This window comes from Doryrhamphus excisus, chromosome 18, assembly GCF_030265055.1.
Source record: "Doryrhamphus excisus isolate RoL2022-K1 chromosome 18, RoL_Dexc_1.0, whole genome shotgun sequence".
Classification (NCBI taxonomy): domain Eukaryota; kingdom Metazoa; phylum Chordata; class Actinopteri; order Syngnathiformes; family Syngnathidae; genus Doryrhamphus; species Doryrhamphus excisus.
The window spans coordinates 4,203,085-4,225,620 of record NC_080483.1 but is presented as its reverse complement, the minus strand read 5'-3'; the positions used below and the strand labels follow the sequence as shown (position 1 = coordinate 4,225,620).

General features: G+C 43.8%; 1 protein-coding gene across 2 annotated transcripts in view; it reads left to right on the top strand.

Moving 5' to 3' along the window:
- The window catches only part of LOC131106550 (low-density lipoprotein receptor-related protein 1-like), a 111,773-nt gene that overhangs the window by 27,488 nt on the left and 61,749 nt on the right, over nucleotides 1–22,536 (top strand). For both annotated transcript variants that reach the window (XM_058055731.1, XM_058055730.1), the window contains exons 3-6: nucleotides 6,068–6,205; nucleotides 10,902–11,021; nucleotides 11,415–11,543; nucleotides 11,652–11,915. In XM_058055731.1, coding sequence (XP_057911714.1) covers nucleotides 6,068–6,205; nucleotides 10,902–11,021; nucleotides 11,415–11,543; nucleotides 11,652–11,915 — 651 coding nt within the window. The remainder of the gene's footprint in view (nucleotides 1–6,067; nucleotides 6,206–10,901; nucleotides 11,022–11,414; nucleotides 11,544–11,651; nucleotides 11,916–22,536) is intronic.

Genomic DNA, 22,536 nt, shown 5'->3' with positions numbered 1-22,536 from the left:
TCATGTTTCCTTTTTCAAAGCAGGTGACAATATTTCAACTAAGTTTAACTGTTAGAGGCTGATTAAAAGTTGAAAACGTACCCATGTTGTGATTGACCACTGTTGCATTGTGGGAGGGGTACCACGACTGCGTGTGTTGCAGGGTCCTCCGGCAACACAAAGCTGCCCAGCGGATGCCTGCTTGTAAATCATGTGGCGGAAAAATACATCGGCGAACCCACATCGGTATCAGCCGATAACAATTCAAGTAAAGAACGCAAATATCGACCCGATATATCGGCCGGCTGATGTGTCGGTCGATCCTTAGTGCAGAATGCTGGTGCCAAGAACTCATGCAGTCAACAAATATCAGGATCCCAATCGGTGGGGTGTCTCGATACAGCTTTTTCACTTCCAATACAATACTGATATTGCAGCCTTAAATATCTGCCAATACCGATGTCAGCCCGTCCGAATATCAACACCAATCATACATACTTGACTTATTTTGTAGCGTGAATGTTTATCAAGTGACATTTTACTCCGATAACATCGTCAACAACTCAGTTTATCATGCTTTACGTTGATTAGGAGGGGGCGAAGTTTTGTTCGTTCACCTCTGTGATCTTTTCAGGATCCTCATGCTATTTTTTGCGGTGTGGCAGGAGCTACAGGGGACTTGGAGTCAACTGCAACGTCTTTTTTGGACTTTGCCGAAGGGTGCTGTTAGCACTTTGTTTTGAAAATATGTCCACTAGAGGGAGCCCGTTGCGAACCACTGGCTTCCACAAAAGGGTACAAACAGTCCACAGAGGATGCCGCAGAGGAATATGGAATAAAAGGCTGTGTTTGATTTAAATTAGCAGCCATTTCTATGGCAGCCTGAGCAAGTGCTGCCAGCTCACAGAAGAATGAGGCCTTGTGGGACTTTGGACCACTTCCTATGAATAAGGTGTTCAATTAGCTCCTGTGAGGCTCCTCTATTCTTTCTCATTCTTTTTTCCATCACTTCAATTGTTTCATGCCCTGGTAATTGACCACACATGTACGCTGCATCAACAGGAAGAATCAATTCCATGTGTGCTTTTGCGTTGTCAGAATGTCCGATTCAAAGCGCCACAAGCTGTTTTACACTTGGTTTCATTCCATGCGTTCCGTCTTTGCTGCTGACGTAAGCCAGCTTCTTTTTATAAAGTTTGGCGTTATATAATCCTGCTGCTTGTCAGGGCATCCGCCCAAATGTTAAATGAGGGGTTGTGCCCACATAAACCAAGACAATGACACGGTGGGTGTTTATTTCGACATTTTTTCCTCCTGGGGTGCCAGCATGTGACCTCAGCTTATCGGCCCCCGATTGGCAGCATAGCTTAAAGGCTACAAACAAGCCAAACATCCGGTCTGCTGTTCTCCAAAGGTAAAAAAAAAAGGTGCCCCCTTAATTAACACCTTGTTCTTAATTTGTCCTCATATTTAATCCTTTGGCCAAACAGACGTAGCCTTGGGTCGGTGGTTTGATGGCCAGGCCCACAGCCTGCTCAAGACCGCAGTGTTGTGTTGTTATTATGGCTCCCTGTTCTTTAGAAAATGCATTAATCCCCAATGAGGGGCTTTGTCGTCCCTTGTTAAACCAGCAGCTTAGCGACGAGGGAACCGGCACGGGGGAGAACGTCACACTACGTGCTGATGCTATTGTGTGAACCTGCCCCCACCATCGGCCTCTGCCAGCTTGTTCATTTGTAGCATATTGAGCATGAAGTCAAACCTGTAAGGTACGGTAAAGATGATGTGTGTCCTAATCGAGGCCCATCGCTGTTCTTTTATTGGCTGCAGCACATTCTAAAACTTAAAAAACAACAAAATCCAAGAATAAACCTTGAGTATTGTGTTCCAGCAGAAATGGAACACACTGCAGTCATTTCAATGAGCATAAAGTCCAAATATTATGAGACAAATTTTAGGAGAATAGCCGCGTAAAAATATAATTTGAGTAGTGTAGAGTTTAAAAGTCAAAGAAACAATACCTTAAATAAAAAACAGTAATACTGAATGATCGCCTGACCAGTTCAGCTTCACAAACTCCTTTCCAGTTATGATATTTCATGAATCATTTGTGCTTTTTCCGCTGGGGGATAGTGGAGTGGGGGTTTAAACTAGTGATTCATAGATGGGTTGTTATGATGGTTACTGAGCAGCACTGCTGTTCCCCTCCCTTCGCGGAGACTTGGACAGTGTGTGACAGCCGTTGGGACAGACTTCTTGCTGAGTCATTCGTCCTTTTGTGGATGAAAACACGGTCAGAGTCACAAGGCAGCAAAATCTCATCCAGCAGAAGAAGAAAAAAAAGTTGAATAAGAGTTAAGTCGAAAAGCCGTCTGCGCTTTGATTGTGGCAGAATATTCACTAGTTTGTTGAGTTGACGCCGCAAATGCTCCACGTCTCCTGAGGAATTGAAGTCTGCCCAAACTGGTGTTTACTCCAGCTATATTTTCTCCCTCAGAGATCCCCAATATATCCCTCGGCAAACTGCACCGCGCCGTGTCTGCATGCCACTGCACGGCCCTGGCATGATTATTGTGGGTGTTTTGTCTCGCTGTGGATGGAGATGCAGTGAATGCTGGTGTGTTTGTAGTTCTGCTGCTCTTCCTCCGTGGTCACCATTTGCTTGTGGATGTCTGCCTTGTGGTCGTGCTGTAAAGTAGGCGTAGTAAGGAGGAAACCAAGCTAGAAGGAACAATTTTATAGGATTATAAGATAAATGGTAATGGTTTAATTTCATTTGAACATGCATCAGATTACCGATATGAGTTTATGCTGTTTGTCCAGGAGCTATTTGTCCGTCCCTGCAACAAGTGTCCACAAAAGGGTAGAAGTTGTTTTCCACTTTCTGCTCCTCACTACTGTATTAGCCTAGCTCCTAGTGCATTAGCAGTATGTTTTACAGACAGGAATATAAACAAACATTGATTGCACTGTTGAAAGTGTCATTTTAACTTTGCTGTTGCTGTACTGTATTTTTTACAGCAGTAATTATTGTTTTTTTTATTGTAAATAAGTCAAAATACTGTACGTATTACATGTTATCATCAGTGTACATGTTCTTGCATGATCACAGCATGTATATATACAACTCTAAAATGTTGTTCAAGTTTTTTTTAGAGGCCTTCATAGTTGAAATAGGTGTGTCCCAATGGCATGTGTTGTTAGCAAGCTCATATTAACTTTTATGCACAGAAAAGGCTCACAACAAAAAACAGAAAAAAGTGCAGTTCTGCTTTAATTCCATGGGAATCCTTCATGCACAGAACCAAAATGGCTTTATAACAGAACACACCAAATCCAATATCTTATTGACCAAAATTTCCTGAATATTTCATCTATAGAGTGAAAATATTAAAGGAAAAAAATACTTAAAATATCATAACATTATGAGGAAATATAATATTTTAGTAGCCAACTAAAATAACATTATATTTTCTCATAATATTACAAATTTATGTGTGTAGAATTGTGGTGTTTTTCATTAGAATACATTGTATTATTAATGGAAAATAATAATAAAACATTATATTAGCTTAATATTGGACTTTAATTCTTGTTTCATGTCTTAATGAATTAAATAATCGAAATTGTACATTTCTTCTTGTAAATTTTCATTTCAAAATTATCACATAATATTTGTGGACTGTATTCTCGTAACATTAGAACTATTTTCCACAACTTAATTTTCCAAAAATCGGCACTTTGTTGTATTTATTTTTCATCCTTTTACGAGCTTGAATAAAAAACAGACCATTTCTTTCTTTCTTTCTTTCTTTCTTTCTTTCTTTCTTTCCTTCTTTCTTTCTTTCTTTCTTTCTTTCTTTCTTTCTTTCTTTCTTTCTTTCTTTCTTTCTTTCTTTCTTTCTTTCTTTCTTTCTTTCTTTTTCTTTCTTTTTCTTTCTTTCTTTCTTCCTTTCTTTTTCTTTCTTTTTCTTTCTTTTTCTTTCTTTCTTTCTTTCTTTCTTTCTTTCTTTCTTTCTTTCTTTCTTTCTTTCTTTCTTTCTTTCTTTCTTTCTTTCTTTCTTTCTTTCTTTCTTTCTTTCTTTCTTTCTTTCTTTATTTCTTTATTTCTTTATTTCTTTCTTTCTTTCTTTCTTTCTTTGTTGTTGTTGTTCTAAAATACTGCAAATTTTTCAATGTTCGGGCTGTAAATTGCTCGGAGCTGCACTTTGGACACCCTTCATGTAGATGTTTATACATTTGAGGTTTTCATTTCAGTAGTGCCAGCTTGTGTTTTTTGTTTATCAGCAGCAGTATCTTATAAACCTGCGTGTAATATGGAGCCCAGTCACAATGACACCGTTTATGCACATCAACCCGTCATTCCAAATGACCCACGTGTGATATCATGTATTCCAGTTCATCGTTTTGCTTCTGTAAAGCTTTTTGCTTTCCATCTCACTTACCAAGTGAGGCATGGCAATTTTGAATGTTTTTTTGCTTCCTGAATTGTGTTTTCTTCATGCTGTCATGATCCTTCATGCATCTATTGTGTTGTTTAGCTCCTTGCTGTGTTCATAGCATGTCATTTAACATCATCTTACTGATATAGGTAGAAATGATTCCAAAGTTGGAAGTTGATCGAAATCCCTCAATAGATGACGCTCACCCTGGGAAGCTTAAGGGCACTTGACCTCACTGCACTGAATTCCCTGGACGGTCTTGAGAAGACACGAAAGGGACTCTTAAGGAGCCCAGACAACGCCACGCGCTGTAAAGCTTGCTTGTAAAAGGTTGTGAAGTGACAAGGGCCTTCCGGCCACATGTCAAGTGCTTAATTGTTGCCAGCTTGTTTGGTTTGCTGGGAGGAGATGAATGAGGGGTAACTCGTCTTAGGAGAGGTCCTTTGAGGTCCTCATGCGATGTCAGGATGGGGTGGGATAGAGCTGGTTTTGCTGTAGATGAAAAAGTAAGATGCGTTTGTGCCTTCTAAGATCAACTTGAATGACTATTTTATGGAAGTCTACACCAACGTGTGATTATTTGCAACATTTTTCCAAACTTTGTACTTAATAAAGTGTGTGTGAGTGTATATTGGGTTGCATATGAATATTGTCCTCTGTTTTAGCCATGCAATTAATATAAAGTAACATTATGTACGTAAACAGGTACATTTCCTACACTGTTTGTGTGCTTTCAGTCACTGGGTAGTGTTATATTTTGCAATGACGATATAATATTGGGGAAAAATATCCAGGCATTTATTGCAGTATGCAAGTCAATATGGAAATGTCAGTGATGAACATTTGACTTGTCTTGCTTTATTGCAGGGGCGTCAAACTTGTTCACAGTTATGGTTGCCCTCAGAGGGCTGACTGTAACTCTGAAACTATATTCATGTATAGTCAACCTCATAATGTTATTGTACAGTATGTATTGACTTAGAGGCCTTTATTGACTTACTTACAATGCTAAGCAGAAATTTGTGTATCAATTGTATAGTTCATTTGAAATGAGGTTTGACAGTTAAAAAATAAGTCCACTTGCATGCAGTGAAAAATGTCTCAAAATTGACGTAAAAATCTATTTAGCAAGATGTTTTTTATGTTTTTATGTAAAATAAAAAAAATGTGTAAAAGAATTAGAACAAATAAAACAAATAGTAGTAATTAATACATGTAAATTAATACAAACAAATATCTTCAGTTTTAGTGGATTTTTTGGTTGCGATTAACATTTTATTCCCAGTTGTTATTATTACTATAATAATTTATTATATAATTTATATTATTTATTATTACTATATTACTATATTATTATTAGGAATAATACTTATTATTTATTTATTTTTGATTTAATTTAATACATTTTTATTTTTCAGATTAAAATATTAAAATGACAGTATTGTCCTGAATTCCTGTTTCAATGCTAGTATTATATATACTATATATTATATACCAACGCTGCATGGAGGAGTGGCCTCATATTGAGTCGAGATGGACTAAGTAGCGCCACTGGTGGTCACAGCCCAGTGGTGTACTCCACAGACCAATTCTTTTTTTTTTAATTGAATTTTGAATTGACCATTTTATGTCTCTGTCCCCCTCAGGCCCACACAGTGCCGTCTTAAAGTGCCCCCCCAATGAGTACCAGTGTGGGGGGACAGAGCTGTGCATCCACATGAGCAAACTGTGCAACGGGGTTGCAGACTGCACCGACGGCTGGGACGAGGGACCGCACTGCAGAGGTATCTACGCACCATGTGGTGACACATCATCTTATTTCATAGAAAAATGCATTATTAATCCCACTATGTGCTTCCTTTGTAACAGTCAGCCTCCAGTAGTAGTAGCATATTTACAGACCACATCAGGGTGCAATGGGTTCACACATTCTGCATGTGTGGTGAAACTTGGAATGCGTGCTACACGAAGCCGATTCGGCGATGAATCACACATCAAAACCTCCTGATTGAAGTGGCGAGTGTTTATCGGCGCGCGAGGCCCGAGCTGATCAATGTGCTGTGTCTGTGCTTATAAAATATCGACCTTGTCCGCAGCTACAGACAAACTGAGATTGTCTGTGTGTGTGTGTGTGTGTGAGTGTGTTTGTGCATGCATTGTTGTCTTCATCCTTTTTGATGGGCCTTCTCCTAAGCCGCTGTCAATCAAAGAAGGAGCCAGGAGGGTGATTCTCATCATTATCTCAGCCCAGCAACCCTTTAGTATTGACAGACCAGGAAAATAGGTGGTAATGACACAGATTGTTTCCGAGTGAGGAGATTATTTGCAAAGGAAGAAAGGGATGCGGCATGACTAATATCCATGTGCCAAATTCACAAAGTATAACATAGAATATCAGTACAGTAGTTGGGGATGGATGGGCATAATAATCAATGGTTAATTGATAATTGATGTGCATCCCTTGACTGCAACCTGTGTTATGCTTGGACTCACTCTAAAGTAGTCCGGTCTTAAGAATAACTGTAATGCCATCACTCCTTGCAGGTTATTGATGAAAACCCAGAGTGAGACAAAAACATATTTGACCCTCTGAGAATGAGACTTCTAAGTCGGGGCAAGGGGAACTCACCCAGGTTTTAACAGCCTGCTGTGTAAAGGCGGGGCATTCAGTGCATTCAGACCATTCACAATCGAGTAACTGATTGATATTATATGCAATGCTGAAGCCAATGCAATGCTAATTTATTCCTGTGGAAGAAATCTGCCATTTGACGCCCCTGCACAACTTGAATCATGATGGACCCCCCTCCACTGTGCCGTGTGGAAAAGTCCACCTTTCAATGTCCCATGTTTGGTGCTCTCGTGCAAATTCTAAATTTTGTGGCGATGAAGTACTGCCTTTGAAGTTCTTGTCATGCCAGTAGCCACTAGAGCCATCAAGGTTACATTTTTTTTCTCATCAGGGAATAAAACATTCTTCCACCTTTCAATGTCCCTTATTTGGTGCTTGTGCAAATTCCAAATGGGCAGTTTTATGGTGTTGAATGAGACGAGGCCTTGGAAGGCCTGTTTTCTCCTTAAATGTCTTCTCTCTCTCAGATGCTGGCTGGTGGTTATTAGACAGCACTCAGCACCAGCAACAACCTTCAATTTTCTGACATTTTCTTGGGTCTAGACGTCACTGGACCTTTTTGTTCCATAACCCCCAGGATCTTTGAAGAAGTTTCAAACTGTGAATTTCTCTTCTGAGAGTAATAAGATATGGATCTATCGACAGCATCTACCTGAACAACCGTCTCACTGCGTCCAACTTCAGCAGTCTGTACAAAAGTCTGAAAGTGCTCAAGGACAGCTTTTAATTTACTTTGGGTATGATGTTTATAGGCTGAAAAAAGAAAATGTCATCATTCGAAGGGGTTAACGAATTGAACTTGAGTTGAACTTGCAAACAACCTCAATTAATGTGACAAGATAGCTAAAGCATAACATCGTAAAGGTGTGTGATTTAGCAAAAGCACTTAATCATGAGTACAAGTACACGCTGAAAATAATCCTCTCCTGCATTTTTATCCTCTCCATAATGCATATTTTGTGCTGTGCGTCAGTGTAAGTTGTTTACATTGTTGCCCATGTCGCTTTTCTAAACACATCTGACTTTTCAGTGCTCAGACTTGTTTTGGAAAATTCCCGGCATGTGTGTAAATTTAACTGCGGCTGTCTGAGGGAGCTTCTGAAGAAGAGCTGGATGCTTGTTGTGCTGCTCTGCAATCGGCTGCAGTTCCTTTTTAACAAACCATCGTTTCTCAGAAGATGAACAAAAGATGATAAAGAAACGAGAAGCGTAATTATGTAAATATGCGGTGAAGAGATTTGTTTTTGCCGGAAAGTCCTTCCTTGAAGAAGCACTTCTTATCAACGCTGCGCCTCATCTTGCTGCAGTAGTTGACAAGTTGATGCGAATTGTGTGTTTCTGGGCAAAGTGAATCACTTGTGATAAGCAAGCTGACTGTGTGTGTGTGTGTGTGTGTGAGTGTGTGTGTGTGTGTGTGTGTGTGTGTGTGTGTGAGAGACGACTGATGATGACTCACTGTGATTTATCATAGGGATTCTATCCTGAGACAGTCAGCAAACAGGAAGGTGTGATTGTGGCAAGTTTCTGCCGTTTGTGTCCTTCTGCATTTTAAATAAAGCTGTGCCGGGGCGGTGCGTGGTTTTGTCATTATCGCTGCTTTCAGGGGGCAAGAAGTATTTGTTACGGTAAAGAGCTTCCGTGGAAAGTTCATTGTAACAGACAGAGACGGAATGTTAAAAGAAAACCCAGTAAAAAAAAATAAAGGTTATAAATTAACTGATTTGATTGAGGGAGATAAGTGTTTGATCCCCTACTGACCAGCAAGCATTCTAACACCCCCCTAACCGCCTCTGTGCCAAAGAGCAAAAAAAAAGCAAAGCACACAAATAAATAGTGTTAAAAAGCCTTACATTTGAATTGACCAGTACAGAATGACAATGTAGGAGCTGGTTGATGATGTCAAGGGAGTTGGGAGCACAGCCGGGTGAAAAGCATTGCTTCTGGTAGCTCATGGCTGTGGGGAGGGCAATCCTAAAACATATCTGACCTACAGCGCATGTCCATATAAGAACATCACAGGGAGCCAGTGTTAGAAAAAGCTCTTTGTAACCAAACATTCAGAGCCATTGCAAACTTTTTTCGGGGTTCACTTCCAAATGCGCAAACCTCATTATCTGAAACTTTGGCATTGTTTAACACGAGAACATGATAACAACATTTATAGGTCAGAAATGTGGAGCAAGCATAGTGGGGCCCCTTTACGTGCGCTGCCTTTAACAGCCAATTGTTGGCAGAAATGTGAATTTTGTGTCAGGTATTCACAATGTCATGATCTCTTTTTTCAAAGGCAATAACGTTTTCTCTTTTTGAACGTGGTGGGATTGTTGAGCTGCATAAGCAGGGCCCCTCACAGCGCGCCATTGCTACTGAGGTTGGACAGTGAGACCAAAACGTCTTCAGAGATCCTGAGGATTAACGTCAAGTGATAGACCAAAAAGAAATGTCACCATCCCCGAGCCGCAGAATCCAAATTGGCTGTCCACCAAGACACAGGACAATCCTCAGCCCGAATGAATGCTGTGTGCGGTCCAATAACCACCAGATGCCATCTGCCAGAGGAGGCTTGTAAAAAGTAAAAAAGGTCTTCAAAGGCCTCTTCTTCTTCAACGCCATAAAATTGCCCATTTGGAATTCGCGCATAGACAGCAAACATGGGATATTGGAAGGTGGAAGAAAGTTTTATTGTCTGATGAGATAGCTGGTTATGTAGAGAGGTTGAAGGTTGGAGGGGTCATATCTTATGACTGAAGGCCTTACTTTGTGTGGCAATGACTGGCAATGCGAACACTGCAGTCCACAATGCCCGCCTTACAAAGGAGTTCTTCCTGAGGAATGAGCTCAGTTTTTTTGGACCATCCTGCATATTCCCCTCATTGAAAATTTGCGTATGAATGGCAAAAATGGACATCAGTTTCAAGCAGTCGATGCCCACCGTGAAACCACCTCCATCACCTGGAGCAACATTGCCATTAGGCTCCTGGAAACACCGCCATGATGAAGGCCAAAACCAATTTTTCAGCCGATGAACAAGAATGGCACAACTATCATCACTGACCCCTGGGGGATCAAATACTTCTTTTGCCCACTGTGATCCATTCCCACGTTTGTGAATGTGGAGCTCCAGTGTACTGTTAGTTTGGTCCACATGCAATTGCAGTGAAAGTCTATTCTGGGTATTGTGGGTGTGGCGCAGTGTGATGTTTTGGATGACAGAGCTGATGGATGACCATAACCAACATTTCAATTGAAAACATTTCTTGTTGAAAATGGCAAAGACAAACAAGCCTTTGTTTCTGACTTCATTTCTCCCTCCACTGCCTTTTGTTATTTTTTTTTTCTTTCCCTTGTTTTTGTGCATCTTTGCCAACTAATGAGCTGTTTCTGCGGGCCAGTTGTCAATGTGCAAGTCATCGATGCGGCTCCTTCTGCTTGAATACAGCCGGTGAAGTCATAGCGAGCTGCTGGATGCTTGATCCTTCAGTCTGCAGTATGATTTGTACAAACTTCACTGTCACATTGTCATACTGTCTGTCGCCCATAAAGACACATTTAGTCCATTTTGCGTACATGCTGACTTGTAGTTCCCCCCCCAGAATATGTATACACTGACAGCATTAAGTATTCTGTAATTAAACGTGAGTGAGTGAACGCAGTTTCATGTCTGCACATTTGGTGGATTATTGCACACTTTAAGCACAAATCCTCTTTCCAACAGAAGTACTAATGCAGCATTTCCAACTGGATACGAGTCTTCCACTTCTGTGCACAGCCTGCTATGTTATTCTACAGTATCTCATTGCACAAGTTCCACCATGTCAAATAAATGTCCCTTCTTTCTCCTTTCTCAGAGTTTATATCCAATTGCTCACTTATGGGCTGCCAGGACACTTGTGCAGAGACTCCACTTGGACCTGCTTGTTACTGTAAAAGTGGTTATGAGATCAGCTCGGATGGAAAAACATGCAAAGGTGAGTCGATGTCGACTGGAGGGTGGCGGTTCATTGATGGGGGGGGGCATTAATTCCATCATGTGATGTGACATTGTGGAGAAGAGCACAATCCCCTGCCTTGGGAAACAGTTTTACGACATGATACAGAGTCCCAAAACACCTCCAAGATGAGGAAGATGAAGGAAGAAAGTCCCCACACCTGAACCCAATTGTGAGCGCTTGTGGAGCATTCTCAAGGTGTGAAATGTGCTCCAGCTCCACAAGTAATGTCAATATGGAGGAGTGGAAAGTTGGAATTCCCTCAATGAACCGCAACTTCGCTGTGCTAGCAGCACTCGTGCACAATGTTCTGTGTACATCCTCTTGAATGCGGTCCACAGTTGTTAGCGGGTTTTGTTTTTGTACGTTCAGACTTCAATGAGTGCAGTCTGTATGGGACCTGCAGTCAGTCCTGCACCAACACTGAAGGCTCCTACTCTTGCTCCTGTGTGGAGGGCTACTTGCCGCAACCTGACAACCGATCCTGCAAGGCCAAGAACGGTAAGAAAAATCTTAAAAACCCCCATAAAAAGTCGCTGACAGCAGCGCTTGGAGACGCCATGTATATGCTGTTCACATCCTCCCTCCATGTTTGTTTGTTCTTCTCAGTCCCGGTGGACCGTCTGCCTGTGCTGTTGATCGCCAACTCTCAGAACATTCAGGCTACCTCCCTGAGTGGCACCACCGTCCACAGCCTGCTGTCTACCAGCACCAAACAAACCACCGCCATGGACTTCCTGTACACACAGGAGACAGTTTGCTGGATCCACGTGGGGGACTCCCCCTCATCCACGCATCTTAAATGTGCCAAGATTCCCAACCTGAAGAGCTTCAGTGAGGAGAGAGTCATCAACATCTCCCTCAGCTTGCATCGTGAGTACAGAACAACATGGACCACTTTTAGACCAGTGTAGGACTTGGGGAGGGGCACACCGTGGTAAATTAAATTGCATTGCACATGAAACAAAAATACCTTTTACTTTAATTTTTTTCCAGTCATATTCCTGGATGCCACAAGCAACCAACCACCTGAGTGTTCTTCTACCTCATTGGCAGCCTCCCAGCCATTTATTTAATTCACCAAATATGAATCTTTACCAAATAATATGTGACATACTAGATCCTCTCACCAAAACATCTATTCTATTTACTTTGTACTAGCCAAAAGAGCAGGAAAAAGTCTAGAACTGTGTGAATTAGGGTTGGGCTATATGGACCTTAATATATTTTTGAGATGTATTGCAATATGACGATTCTTTTATTCTTCTTTTATTCTTCTGAGTCCATGTTCCAAAAAATTCCTACATTCACAACATTTTTCACATTTTGAGTCACAGCTCCACATTTGGTGACCCTGACGTGATTGCCTTACGTGTATTGGGGGGGGGGGGGGGGGGCATCGCAATATAAAAATTCCCATTGAAAATGAGAAAATGAAGTACCACATTTCTAATATTTCACAAATCCACTCAGACCATTCCGACATGATAACATTCAGTTCATTCTTGATATTTGGGGTAAAAAAAACAATTTTCCACATCCCCGAATTCCCATTTTTCCTGAAATTCCACATTTTCTATCCCAGGAATCTTCTTTGATCTTAAGAATTCTTACTACTTCCAAATACTTCCTACTATTTCTTTTGTACTGCCCAAAAGAGCAGGTGGACATCTGTAACTGTTCTTCAGCAAAATACCTTTTATTTTGTAACTAAATTATTATTCGTTTTTTATGCTCACCTAGTTTCACGTTCCAAAAAATTCCTACAACATTGGGGTCACCACAACTTCAAAATTCCCTTTGAAAATAGGGTTGTCCCAATCCAGCATTTTCATTTCCTATCTGATATTGTATCCTTGAAACCCACCAGTCACCGATATCAGCATGAATCATACTACATACTTTTCACTTCTGAGGTTTTTACACATGTTACGTTTTTAATGTTTAGCAAGCCATTCCAACATGAAAACATTCAGCTCATTCCCCCTAATTCCTACTTTTCCCGTAATGTCACATTTTTCATAACACTCATTCACATTGATGTTGAGAATTCTTAGTACCAAATCTAGGACCAAGGCATCCAGTGTTCAAGCTATTTTTCCCACATCGCCCAAATTGCCATTTTTTCTGTAATTCAACATTTCCGATGACAAAATTCCCATTGAAAATGAATGACCACTGTTTTACAAATTCCTAATTTCTCACATTTTGTATTGCATTCGTTTCTAATCATTCCAAGATGAAAACTTTCAAGACATTCTGAAAAAAACCCCATGTTGGACTATTCCAAAATTCTTAATTTTATTCCAAAACCCCATTGCCTGTAACACTAATTCCCCTTTTCTTAGTAATTCTTACTCCATCTACATTTCTCAACCGATTAAAACCACTAGGGAAGTTTAGGCTCTGTATTTTCACCCTTCCAAAATTTCCCAGGCTTCCCGGAATTCCACATTTTCCATACAGCAATTCAGTTCAGCTTCAGCTTCCGCTTATCAGCACTCACATGCAACTTCTACAGAAATGGCCTCATCTGCTAGTTCTTTTTGCTAATTCTATAATATTTCCTTGTGAGTACTTTGTAATACTGTGATATGATTATGCATGCAGGTCAGGCATAAAGCAGGCTTGGACTTCATCAATGAAATATACAGGGGCACTATTTTTGAAATAAAAACTTCCGCGCTTCTGCGATTAAATCCATTCTTTTGGCCACATCCATATCTGGAAGGAAGCCAGTAGGGATCGGAAATCAGGCCGTGTGATTAATTAGCTGAGAAGTTTAAGTCTGATTTCATTGTGCTTAGTTTTGCTGGCCGCCATGTGCCACTGCTGCTGCTGCTACTGCTGGGATTTCAATATCAGACGTAAACATGCCAACCGCTGGGTTATGCTGCATTTATTTGATATGTTTTCCTCCATGAACTGACTGTTATGTTATTCAAAGATGGGTACAACAAGTATCTGGTGGCTTGTTTAACTCCAGTCAGAGATGTCATGTCTGGAAGCATCTGAGAGGTTTTGGACCTCCTGGAGACCAGACAGCATACATGTGGTGGTGCCACTCCACCTTCTGTACAGACTTGTTGACATGGAGTGGCGCAGAGTGGGACGCTTTTGTTTACAATCCTCCATGGAAGGAGGAGGCAGAGGCAAGCGAAGGCAGGAGTGAACATACAGGAAATGATGCACGTGTGGTTGGAGTGACTCATGACCTCGGTACGCCACAGATGGGTTGTGCAGATGTGACTCCACCACCATCTCTGTCACTCTTTTCTTCTCTGCATCAGTTCCTCCTCCAAGACTTGCAGGCTTTAATCATGTCATTGCACACGAGGAAGACACTAAAATTGCACATGCAGCTCATCAAATTCAGGCTTGCTGGAATTGAATATTCTGTAAATACGGAAGAGATGAACCGTCTGGAACTTTTAGAATAGGTTCAGTCTAACTGAGAGGGACCAAATGAAAAAAAAAGTCATTGAAGGTTGAATGGGACTCAAATCCCCACGTGCACGGGCTATGCAATTTTTGGGAAATTTGTTGGCCGTCGCCGCCACGTAGAGGAGATTAGTCAGAGGGGTTTACGTATGGAGCAGGTGTTTCCTGACACCCACCTGCTTGCCGCCTGCCCCCTGTAAGAAAATGGTAGTTTTTAGCTCGGGAGTGCAGCGTGCGACTCATGCATGCTAGGTGCATGCTAGGCTTAATGTAAGGCTGTCATACGTTTCACTCACTGTGGACGTACGTGTGTGGGCGGCGTACGAGGCTCTTGCAGCCCACTCCCTTGGATTACAGGACGGGTGTAGCGGCTTCCTATTTGGATATCCACCAATACCAATACGATTAAAGCGGGCATGACAACAAAAGAAGTTAGAAAAAAACAAGACATGGATAAATAAATCTGAAATAGGAGGGAAATGAAGTGGTGATATCAGCAAACGTATCCAGAAGACTATCAGCTATCTCCACACAAGCGGCATTGCTGACGTACGCGAGCGCTCAGCCTGATGTTTTAATGGCTTCACATTTAGTCAGACAGCAGACAACTCTTAACATCACTTAACATCACTTCCGGGTCGCTCCATTCCCGTTATTGTTTATTTGCTACGAGGCTTTCATGAACTCCTCTCTACGGGAAAGCATGATATTGGAGCAACCTGTGTTCAGAGTTTGGCATGTCCGATTGTTTTGTGTGGCCGTGAATGTGTCAGGCAGAGCCCTCGAGTGTGTCTAGCTGCATTTGCTGATTTTATTTTTTGTCTATGAATGATAATCTTGTGGCTTTGTTTGCTGATATTCTTCTAGCTGTATTTGCTGGCATTCTTTTGGCTATGTTTGCTGCTACTCTTTTGGTTGTGTTTGCAGATATTTTTGTAGCTGCAGTTGCTGATTTTTTTGGGTTATGATTGATACTCTTTTGGATTTGTTTGCTGATATTCTTCTAGCTGAATTTGCTGATTTTTTTGGTTATGAATGATAATCTTGTGGGTTTGTTTGCTGATATTCTTCTAGCTATATTTGCCGGCATTCATTTAACTATGTTTGCTTCTACTCTTTTGGTTATGTTTGCAGACATTTTTGTAGCTGCAGTTGCTGATTTTTTGGGGTTATGATTGATACTATTTTGGCTTTTTTGCTGATATTCTTCTAGCTGTATTTGCTGGCATTATTTTGGCTATGTTTGCTGCTACTCTTTTGGTTGTTTTGCAGATATTTTTCTAGCTGCATTTGCTGACTTTTTGGCTATGATTGATAATCGTTTGTCTTTGCGGACATTCTTTTTGCTGTATTTGCTGGCATTGTTTTGGCTATGTTTGCTGATACTCTTCATTTGTGATACAACAACATTACAGCAGAGATGTATCATCCCCCCTCCCACATAATACATAATGATATGGACTACAGTACGTGGTTTCATTTGTACATTTGTACCTTTGTTGTGGTGCTGCATCCACAGGAAGGAGCAACATTCATGTTTATTGCAAATGTTGAGCCGAAATAAGAGCATAACATCTACGTCAAGCTAGCAGGAGGGTTTGGACAGGGCATAGGGATGGTGCCCAGATCCATCAACGTAACCCCTGTGAGTCGTGTGTATCTACAGTAAAGGCAAAGTTCCTTTCCTTGAGAATCCTTGAAGCGAAGCTCAGTGAACCTTAGACACTCTGAGCATGGGAGGGCTGATCCCAGAGGTGTCGCTAAGCCTCCAGGAGAGACCTGCCCAATCCCCCCCCCTGCACAGCCCGCACCGTGTTCTGCTCAGCACACACGCCAGCTTGAAATCTTCTTACAGGGTCATGTGCTGCTAAAAGTCAAGCCAGCCAGCACATTTTTCACAATCTCCTGCCCATTCACATCCACCCTAACCTCCATTGACAATGAAGCATTGTACACTTCATTGGCTTGTCTCCACTTTACTGCCTCAAATCCTCTTCTTCCCTCTCCTGTCTGCAAGCCGTGGCATTTAGAGGCGACCACCTTTTTTCACACTCACGCCAGTATGTTTCTGTTTGTGACGCATTGGCCAGATGCTTGGGAGGGAGTGTCATATGCAGGAGCCTGGCAAAGGAGAGTGGGGGTTGGGTTGCAGCAGTGATGGGTGGCACTCAGCAGAGTCGATCGTTAAATAAAAATCATGGCGCACCAAACTTATTTATGATCATCATTGTGGTTGGCGTCAGTTTTTGCAATCATCAGCTTGGGCTCAGACTCGAATGAGGCAGTAAATTCTAACAAGATAATACTTTGTCATATAAAAACAAACACAAAACAGTCACACAAATCACATTATGTGGTGCCAAGTGTGAAATAAGATTATCATGATAAGATTATTGGGTGGATTGACTATGTTCACACTACAGGGTACGAGGCCCAATTTGGATTTTTTGTTCAAATCAGATTTTTTATGTGGTCATTAACATTACCAAAGAAATGTGACTTTTTAAAGTGAAAGCAAGCAGAGTCGATATTTTCTTAACCAAATGATTCCATGTGGGAGATTAAGAAGAATGAAGGCAAGAATTTTGGCTATGGCACTTTGTGTAGAATTTGTTGCGACATCTTCACTGACACTTTTTAAAATAATTTTAGACTGATTAGAATAACTTTTTTGGTGAGTACTTTGATACAATTCTTGCATAGTAAACCACACCTTTTGATGACGTATTGCTCGGATATATGCAATCTGGCTGTTCAGATTGGCTACATATGGGATTTGAATCGCCATATAAAGGAGGCCTGGGTCATATTTGAAAAAATCTGAATTATACTCTTCACTCGTGGTTAATCTTTGCAGAAAATCATATAAATAGTAATAATTAACATCCGTTGAGTAGAATAAAACCCATTTTTTACTGTGTGGTTAGTGATAGATACAGTATCTGTGGGAGTGTGAGTGGCAGGTAGAAAAGCTCTGACTCACTTGGAAAGAAGTCGTTTGGCGACCCCAAATATAAACTGCTATGTCTTCAGACCTATGGAAAATCATATACTAGTACATGAGTCAATACACCACTTACTACTAAACAGAGGATGCCTGTGACATCCTCCCTTACAGTATTTGTGTGCTCATATGTATGAATGTGTGTGTGTCTAATTGTCACTGAGAATGACAAAAGGAGAGGGACTGCCTCCTACCACCCAGTAAACCCCGCCCCGTGCAGCCAGGTCAAGCTCTCACCGCCAGAGATTGGCCTGGTGGGTGCGGGCAAAACCAGGGCCGACTCCCCAAGACCCGCCCCCGAAGCATCCCCCTGAAGAGACCAGCAAGGGACCATGGAGGAGAAATCACAGAGCCACACCCCCGAGACCGCCGGGAGACCATACCCCACTACCCGGAAGGGAGCCCGCCCACGGGCCGGAGGCGCCCGCCCACGGGCCGGAGGCGCCCCCCCCAAGAAAGCAGAACCCAGCCCACCCCAGGTAACCCCAGGCCCGACCACCGACACAGGACCGCCCCGGCTGGGACAGAAGAGGCCCGGACCCACTACCCCATGGAGGACCAGGCGGCAGAGATGGGACACCCAGCGCCAGACCCCCGCAGAGCCCACCCCCCGTATATCGATATATCTATACATATATATATATACACACACACACACACACACACACACATATATAGGCACCCCACCGCGGCGGCTGACACCCGCCGGGCAGCTCACCCCCGGAGAGGTGTAGCTAACCATCCACCAGGAGGCCCGACCTCCCCCTCGCCCCTAGAACCAGCAGCGCACCACCCAAGAGAACCATCCTCAACTAGCCCTGGGACAGACCGGGGACGGGAAAAGACAAACAAGTAGCAGAGTATACTGTATACTGTAGCAGAGTATAGAGACCAGTGGTAGCAGACACCCAAATGCCTGGGAGAGCATCGCCCCTCCAGCAGGCCCGACCTCGAGGCGCATGCCCCCCATCCTCCACACGCCAACCAGGCCCCCGTCCCCACAAGCAAGATCAGGCCCCATCTCAACACAAAGCCCGGTCCCCGCAGCAGCCACCACAGCGCAGCAACCCCAAGCCACCACCGCAGACTTCAGGCCACCAGCAGCATGGACTGCCCGGAGACCGCTGAACGCTCCCCCAAGGGCACGGAAGTGCCCGCGACCCAGGACAGACCAAGGGAGGTACCGCCAACCGCGCCCCTAGGGCAAGCCCCAGCGTCAACTGATTCCAGCAGGACCCCCAGGAAGGCTAGGCAGACCAGCCCAGGGCACCCCGAGCGAGCCACCATGCCCCAGCAGCCAGCGGGCCAATCGCGGGGATAGGCAGAAGGCTCTCCAGTCCAGCCCGCCACGCCTGTGTGTGTAATAAGATGGTATTGTGTAGATTGTGCAATTAAAAATAGGCCTGCACCAAAGGGCTGGCCTATGTGTGGTGTATGTATCATATGGAGTAATTAAAAATGGAGGGAAGCTGAGCAATGGTGGGTCCCATGCCTGCCCAGATCCCCCCCAGAACTGAGTGTCAAAAGTGCTTTTAAAATTGAAGGGTGTCCAAGCCAGAGGAATGCCGAGGACAAAGGGGCATCCGCAAGGAAACCCCTCACCCCCGGCACAACCAATTGCAGATCACCCGCCTACATGTATGTGAGGTGGTGCAATGCAGCAGGGAGGACTGGGGCCCACACACGCCCACCCCGCACTACCGACCAACCGAGCAAGCCGTGTGCTGCAGGACCGGCTACAGGCCCCAACCATGGCAACAAGTCCGGCCCCAACCCCCCCAGCGATGGCTTCTGGCCACCCCACACAGGGGGCCGCACCAGAGATTGCGCCAGCTACGGCACCCCCAGACCACCAAGAGCCGCGGACAAACCACACGCCCCGAGACAGCTCCCACAACCGCCAGAACAGCAGGGGCCGCACCCCGGTGACACATCCATCACCATGGCAGCCCGGGGAGCGACACCACAGAGACCGCAGGAGAACCAGGACCTGCATGGGGCAGAGCACAACCACGCCCCCAAGGCACGTGAGCCAAAGGTGCCAGGGAGGGACATGGACACACACACCACACGGCACCCGCCCCGGCACCCGCGCACCCACAGCCAGCCCCCCCAACCGCCCGCCCCACATCCACCACAACACAGCCGCCCCCCGACCGAAGAGAGAGAAGCAGGGAACCCCCCACCTCAGCACTGCACCTCCCCCATCCAGAGCCCAAGCTGCACAATCGAGACCCCACCTCCCAGGCGCCCCACCCGGGGAAAAAGAGTGGGACGATAGCACACCATATATCCCCATATATCACACATACCTTCCATACACAAAAATAAAAATAAAGAATAAAATAATTTAAATAAAGTCATTGATAATAATAATAATAATGATAATAGTAGTTATGTATGTATAATAATACTACTACTATTAATCCTTAATATATAATAATAATTTCTATTCAATAATAATTTTTAATAACTTGGATATTTTAGATATGATAATATAAATATATACATACATACACACACACACATATATATACAAATATACATATATACATACCTAAGGGAGAAGGCTCTGCAAGGGCAGCGGGGTACAACCACCCGTGCCCCCACCAAGGGCAGGGCCAAAGCCCCCCATGCCCACACCCCACAGTCCTACACAGTAGCCAAGCCAGAGCACCAAGGGCAAACCCCGGCCCACCCCCAGAGGCGAGGGAGGCCACGGAGGAACCAGTGCCACTGGCCCCCCTGGCAGCAGCAGGCGCCCACCACTCGCCGGATGCGGCACCCCGTCTACCCACCACCCCGAGGGCCTCCAGGGGGTCAGCCCAGCAAGAAGGGACAGAGATACCCGGCGGCCACCCGCCCACCCCCAGACGCCAGGGCAACCCGGCGACCAAGACCATGCCCCAAGCCAGAGGAACGAGACCGCCAGGGGCAGAGACAGACACACTCAGCCCTTCAAGAATTAGATTAAGAGATTAATTATTGGAGCCCATATAGATTGAAATTCTGACAGTTCTTTGGATTCAGCAGACATTCTCTCAATTGCTATATGATCTAACAGAAGATTCTTGTAAAAGGCTATGTTCAGTTTTTTTTGGGATTTCCAATTGATGAGAATGGTTTTCTTGGCGATGCTTAACGCTGTGATGAGGAGTTGTGTGTGATTTGTTTCTATGTTGATTGTAAAAAGATCGCCCAAGAAGCATAATACAGGTGAGGAAGGAATAGAGGTCCCAAGTGCCAAAGATAGGTCTTCACACACTGTTTGCCAGAAACTATTAATGGGGGCACAAGCCCACATGGAGTGTAAATAATCATCTACTATATGATCTGGGCAGTGTACACAGATGTTAGAGTCGGTTAGACCCATTTAAACATTCTCTGTCCTGTGTAGTGTACTCTATGAAGGGTTTTGAAACTGAACCAACTGTAGGTTGGGAGTTTTTATTAGGTTATTATTCCTGGTTTATTAGACAGGAAGGATTAATACATATTAATTACATATTTGCTTCCAGAACTCAGGGTCACAACTTGTAGATAAATCTAGGTTCCATTTGGAGACTGGAACCCCAACGGTGTTGTCACACTTTGACAAAGGAATATACAGCTTGGATAATGTTTGGGGAGCGGATACATTTAAGAATTGATCAATGGTGGGGATTGCGTTCCCAAGATATGTTACGGAAACTAGCTCTAATTATAGATTTAATTTGTAAGTATTCAAGAAATTTATTCTGGCTTAATTCATACTGTGTAACAAGGTTATTGAATGACACAATTTTTTCCTTTTTGTGATATTTTCCATGCAACTTATTCTTTTTTCATGCCATGTTGTAAAATCCAAGTTGTTTTTTTTTAAGCAATATATCAGGGTTATTCCAGATTCCAGAGTGTACTGGCAAGGAGTGAGCGAGAACCTAACTATTTTTAAAAATTCCCACCAAGCTGTCAGAGTGGTGTTTCTATTTATACTTTTAAAACAATCGTTTTTCCGACGGATTTGACTTATAAAAGGTAAGTTAAAGATGGGGATTTCTTGGCTAAATGATATCAATATCGAGCCATAACTGATCCAAGGGAGCCATTTTTTTCAGCCATTTTTAGATCTACTGTAACCTGAGAAATTTGGCAGTTCTAAGCCCCCACATTCTTTAGATCTTTGTAATGTTTTTAGGCTTATTCGTGCTGGCTTATTTTTCCAAAAAAATGTATTTATATATGAATCTAATGACTTAAACCAAGTTATATGTATGTCACGGTTCGGCTTCATCGCTTTAAAGTTCAACCCCAGGATGCAGAGAGCAGGACCAATGGCAGGTAAATTATATTTATTTGTTGCAGAAATTGCAGCAGCAGGAAAAAGCAACTCAGGTAGCTGACGGACAAACGATAATAATCCCACACAAGGAGAAGCACACACCTGAACTAAATAGACAAATACAAATTTGGGACAGGTGTGGATGAGTGAGGCAACCAAGGAAGACAGGGCAAAACAGGAAGTGAAATACAAAATAAGAGTCCAGAAAGGAAACCAAACAAACTGTCACAAGGGAACCCACACAGGGCGTGACAGTACACCCCCCTCAAGGACGGATCCTAGACGTCCAAAACAATTCTCAGTCAAAGAGGGATGGGTGGTGGGGGGACCGGAGGTGGGTCGCCGACGGAACCCTTCTGGGGGCCGGCCCGGCGGAGCCAGCAAGACCCCTCCACGTGATGGAGGGAATGGTTGGGTCGGTAAACACCCTCCGGGGGGCGCCCTCGACCAAGCGCGAGGTAGGCGTCCTGGGTGCGATGGCGAAGCAGCAGGCGTCCGGCCCTGACGCGGAGACGGCGAAGCAGCAGGCGTCCGGCCCTGACGCGGAGACGGCGAAGAAGCAGGCGTCCGGCCCTGACGCGGAGACGGCGAAGAAGCAGGCGTCCGGCCCTGACGCGGAGACGGTGAAGAAGCAGGCGTCCGGCCCTGACGCGGAGACGGCGAAGAAGCAGGCGTCCGGCCCTGACGCGGAGACGGCGAAGAAGCAGGCGTCCGGCCCTGACGCTGAG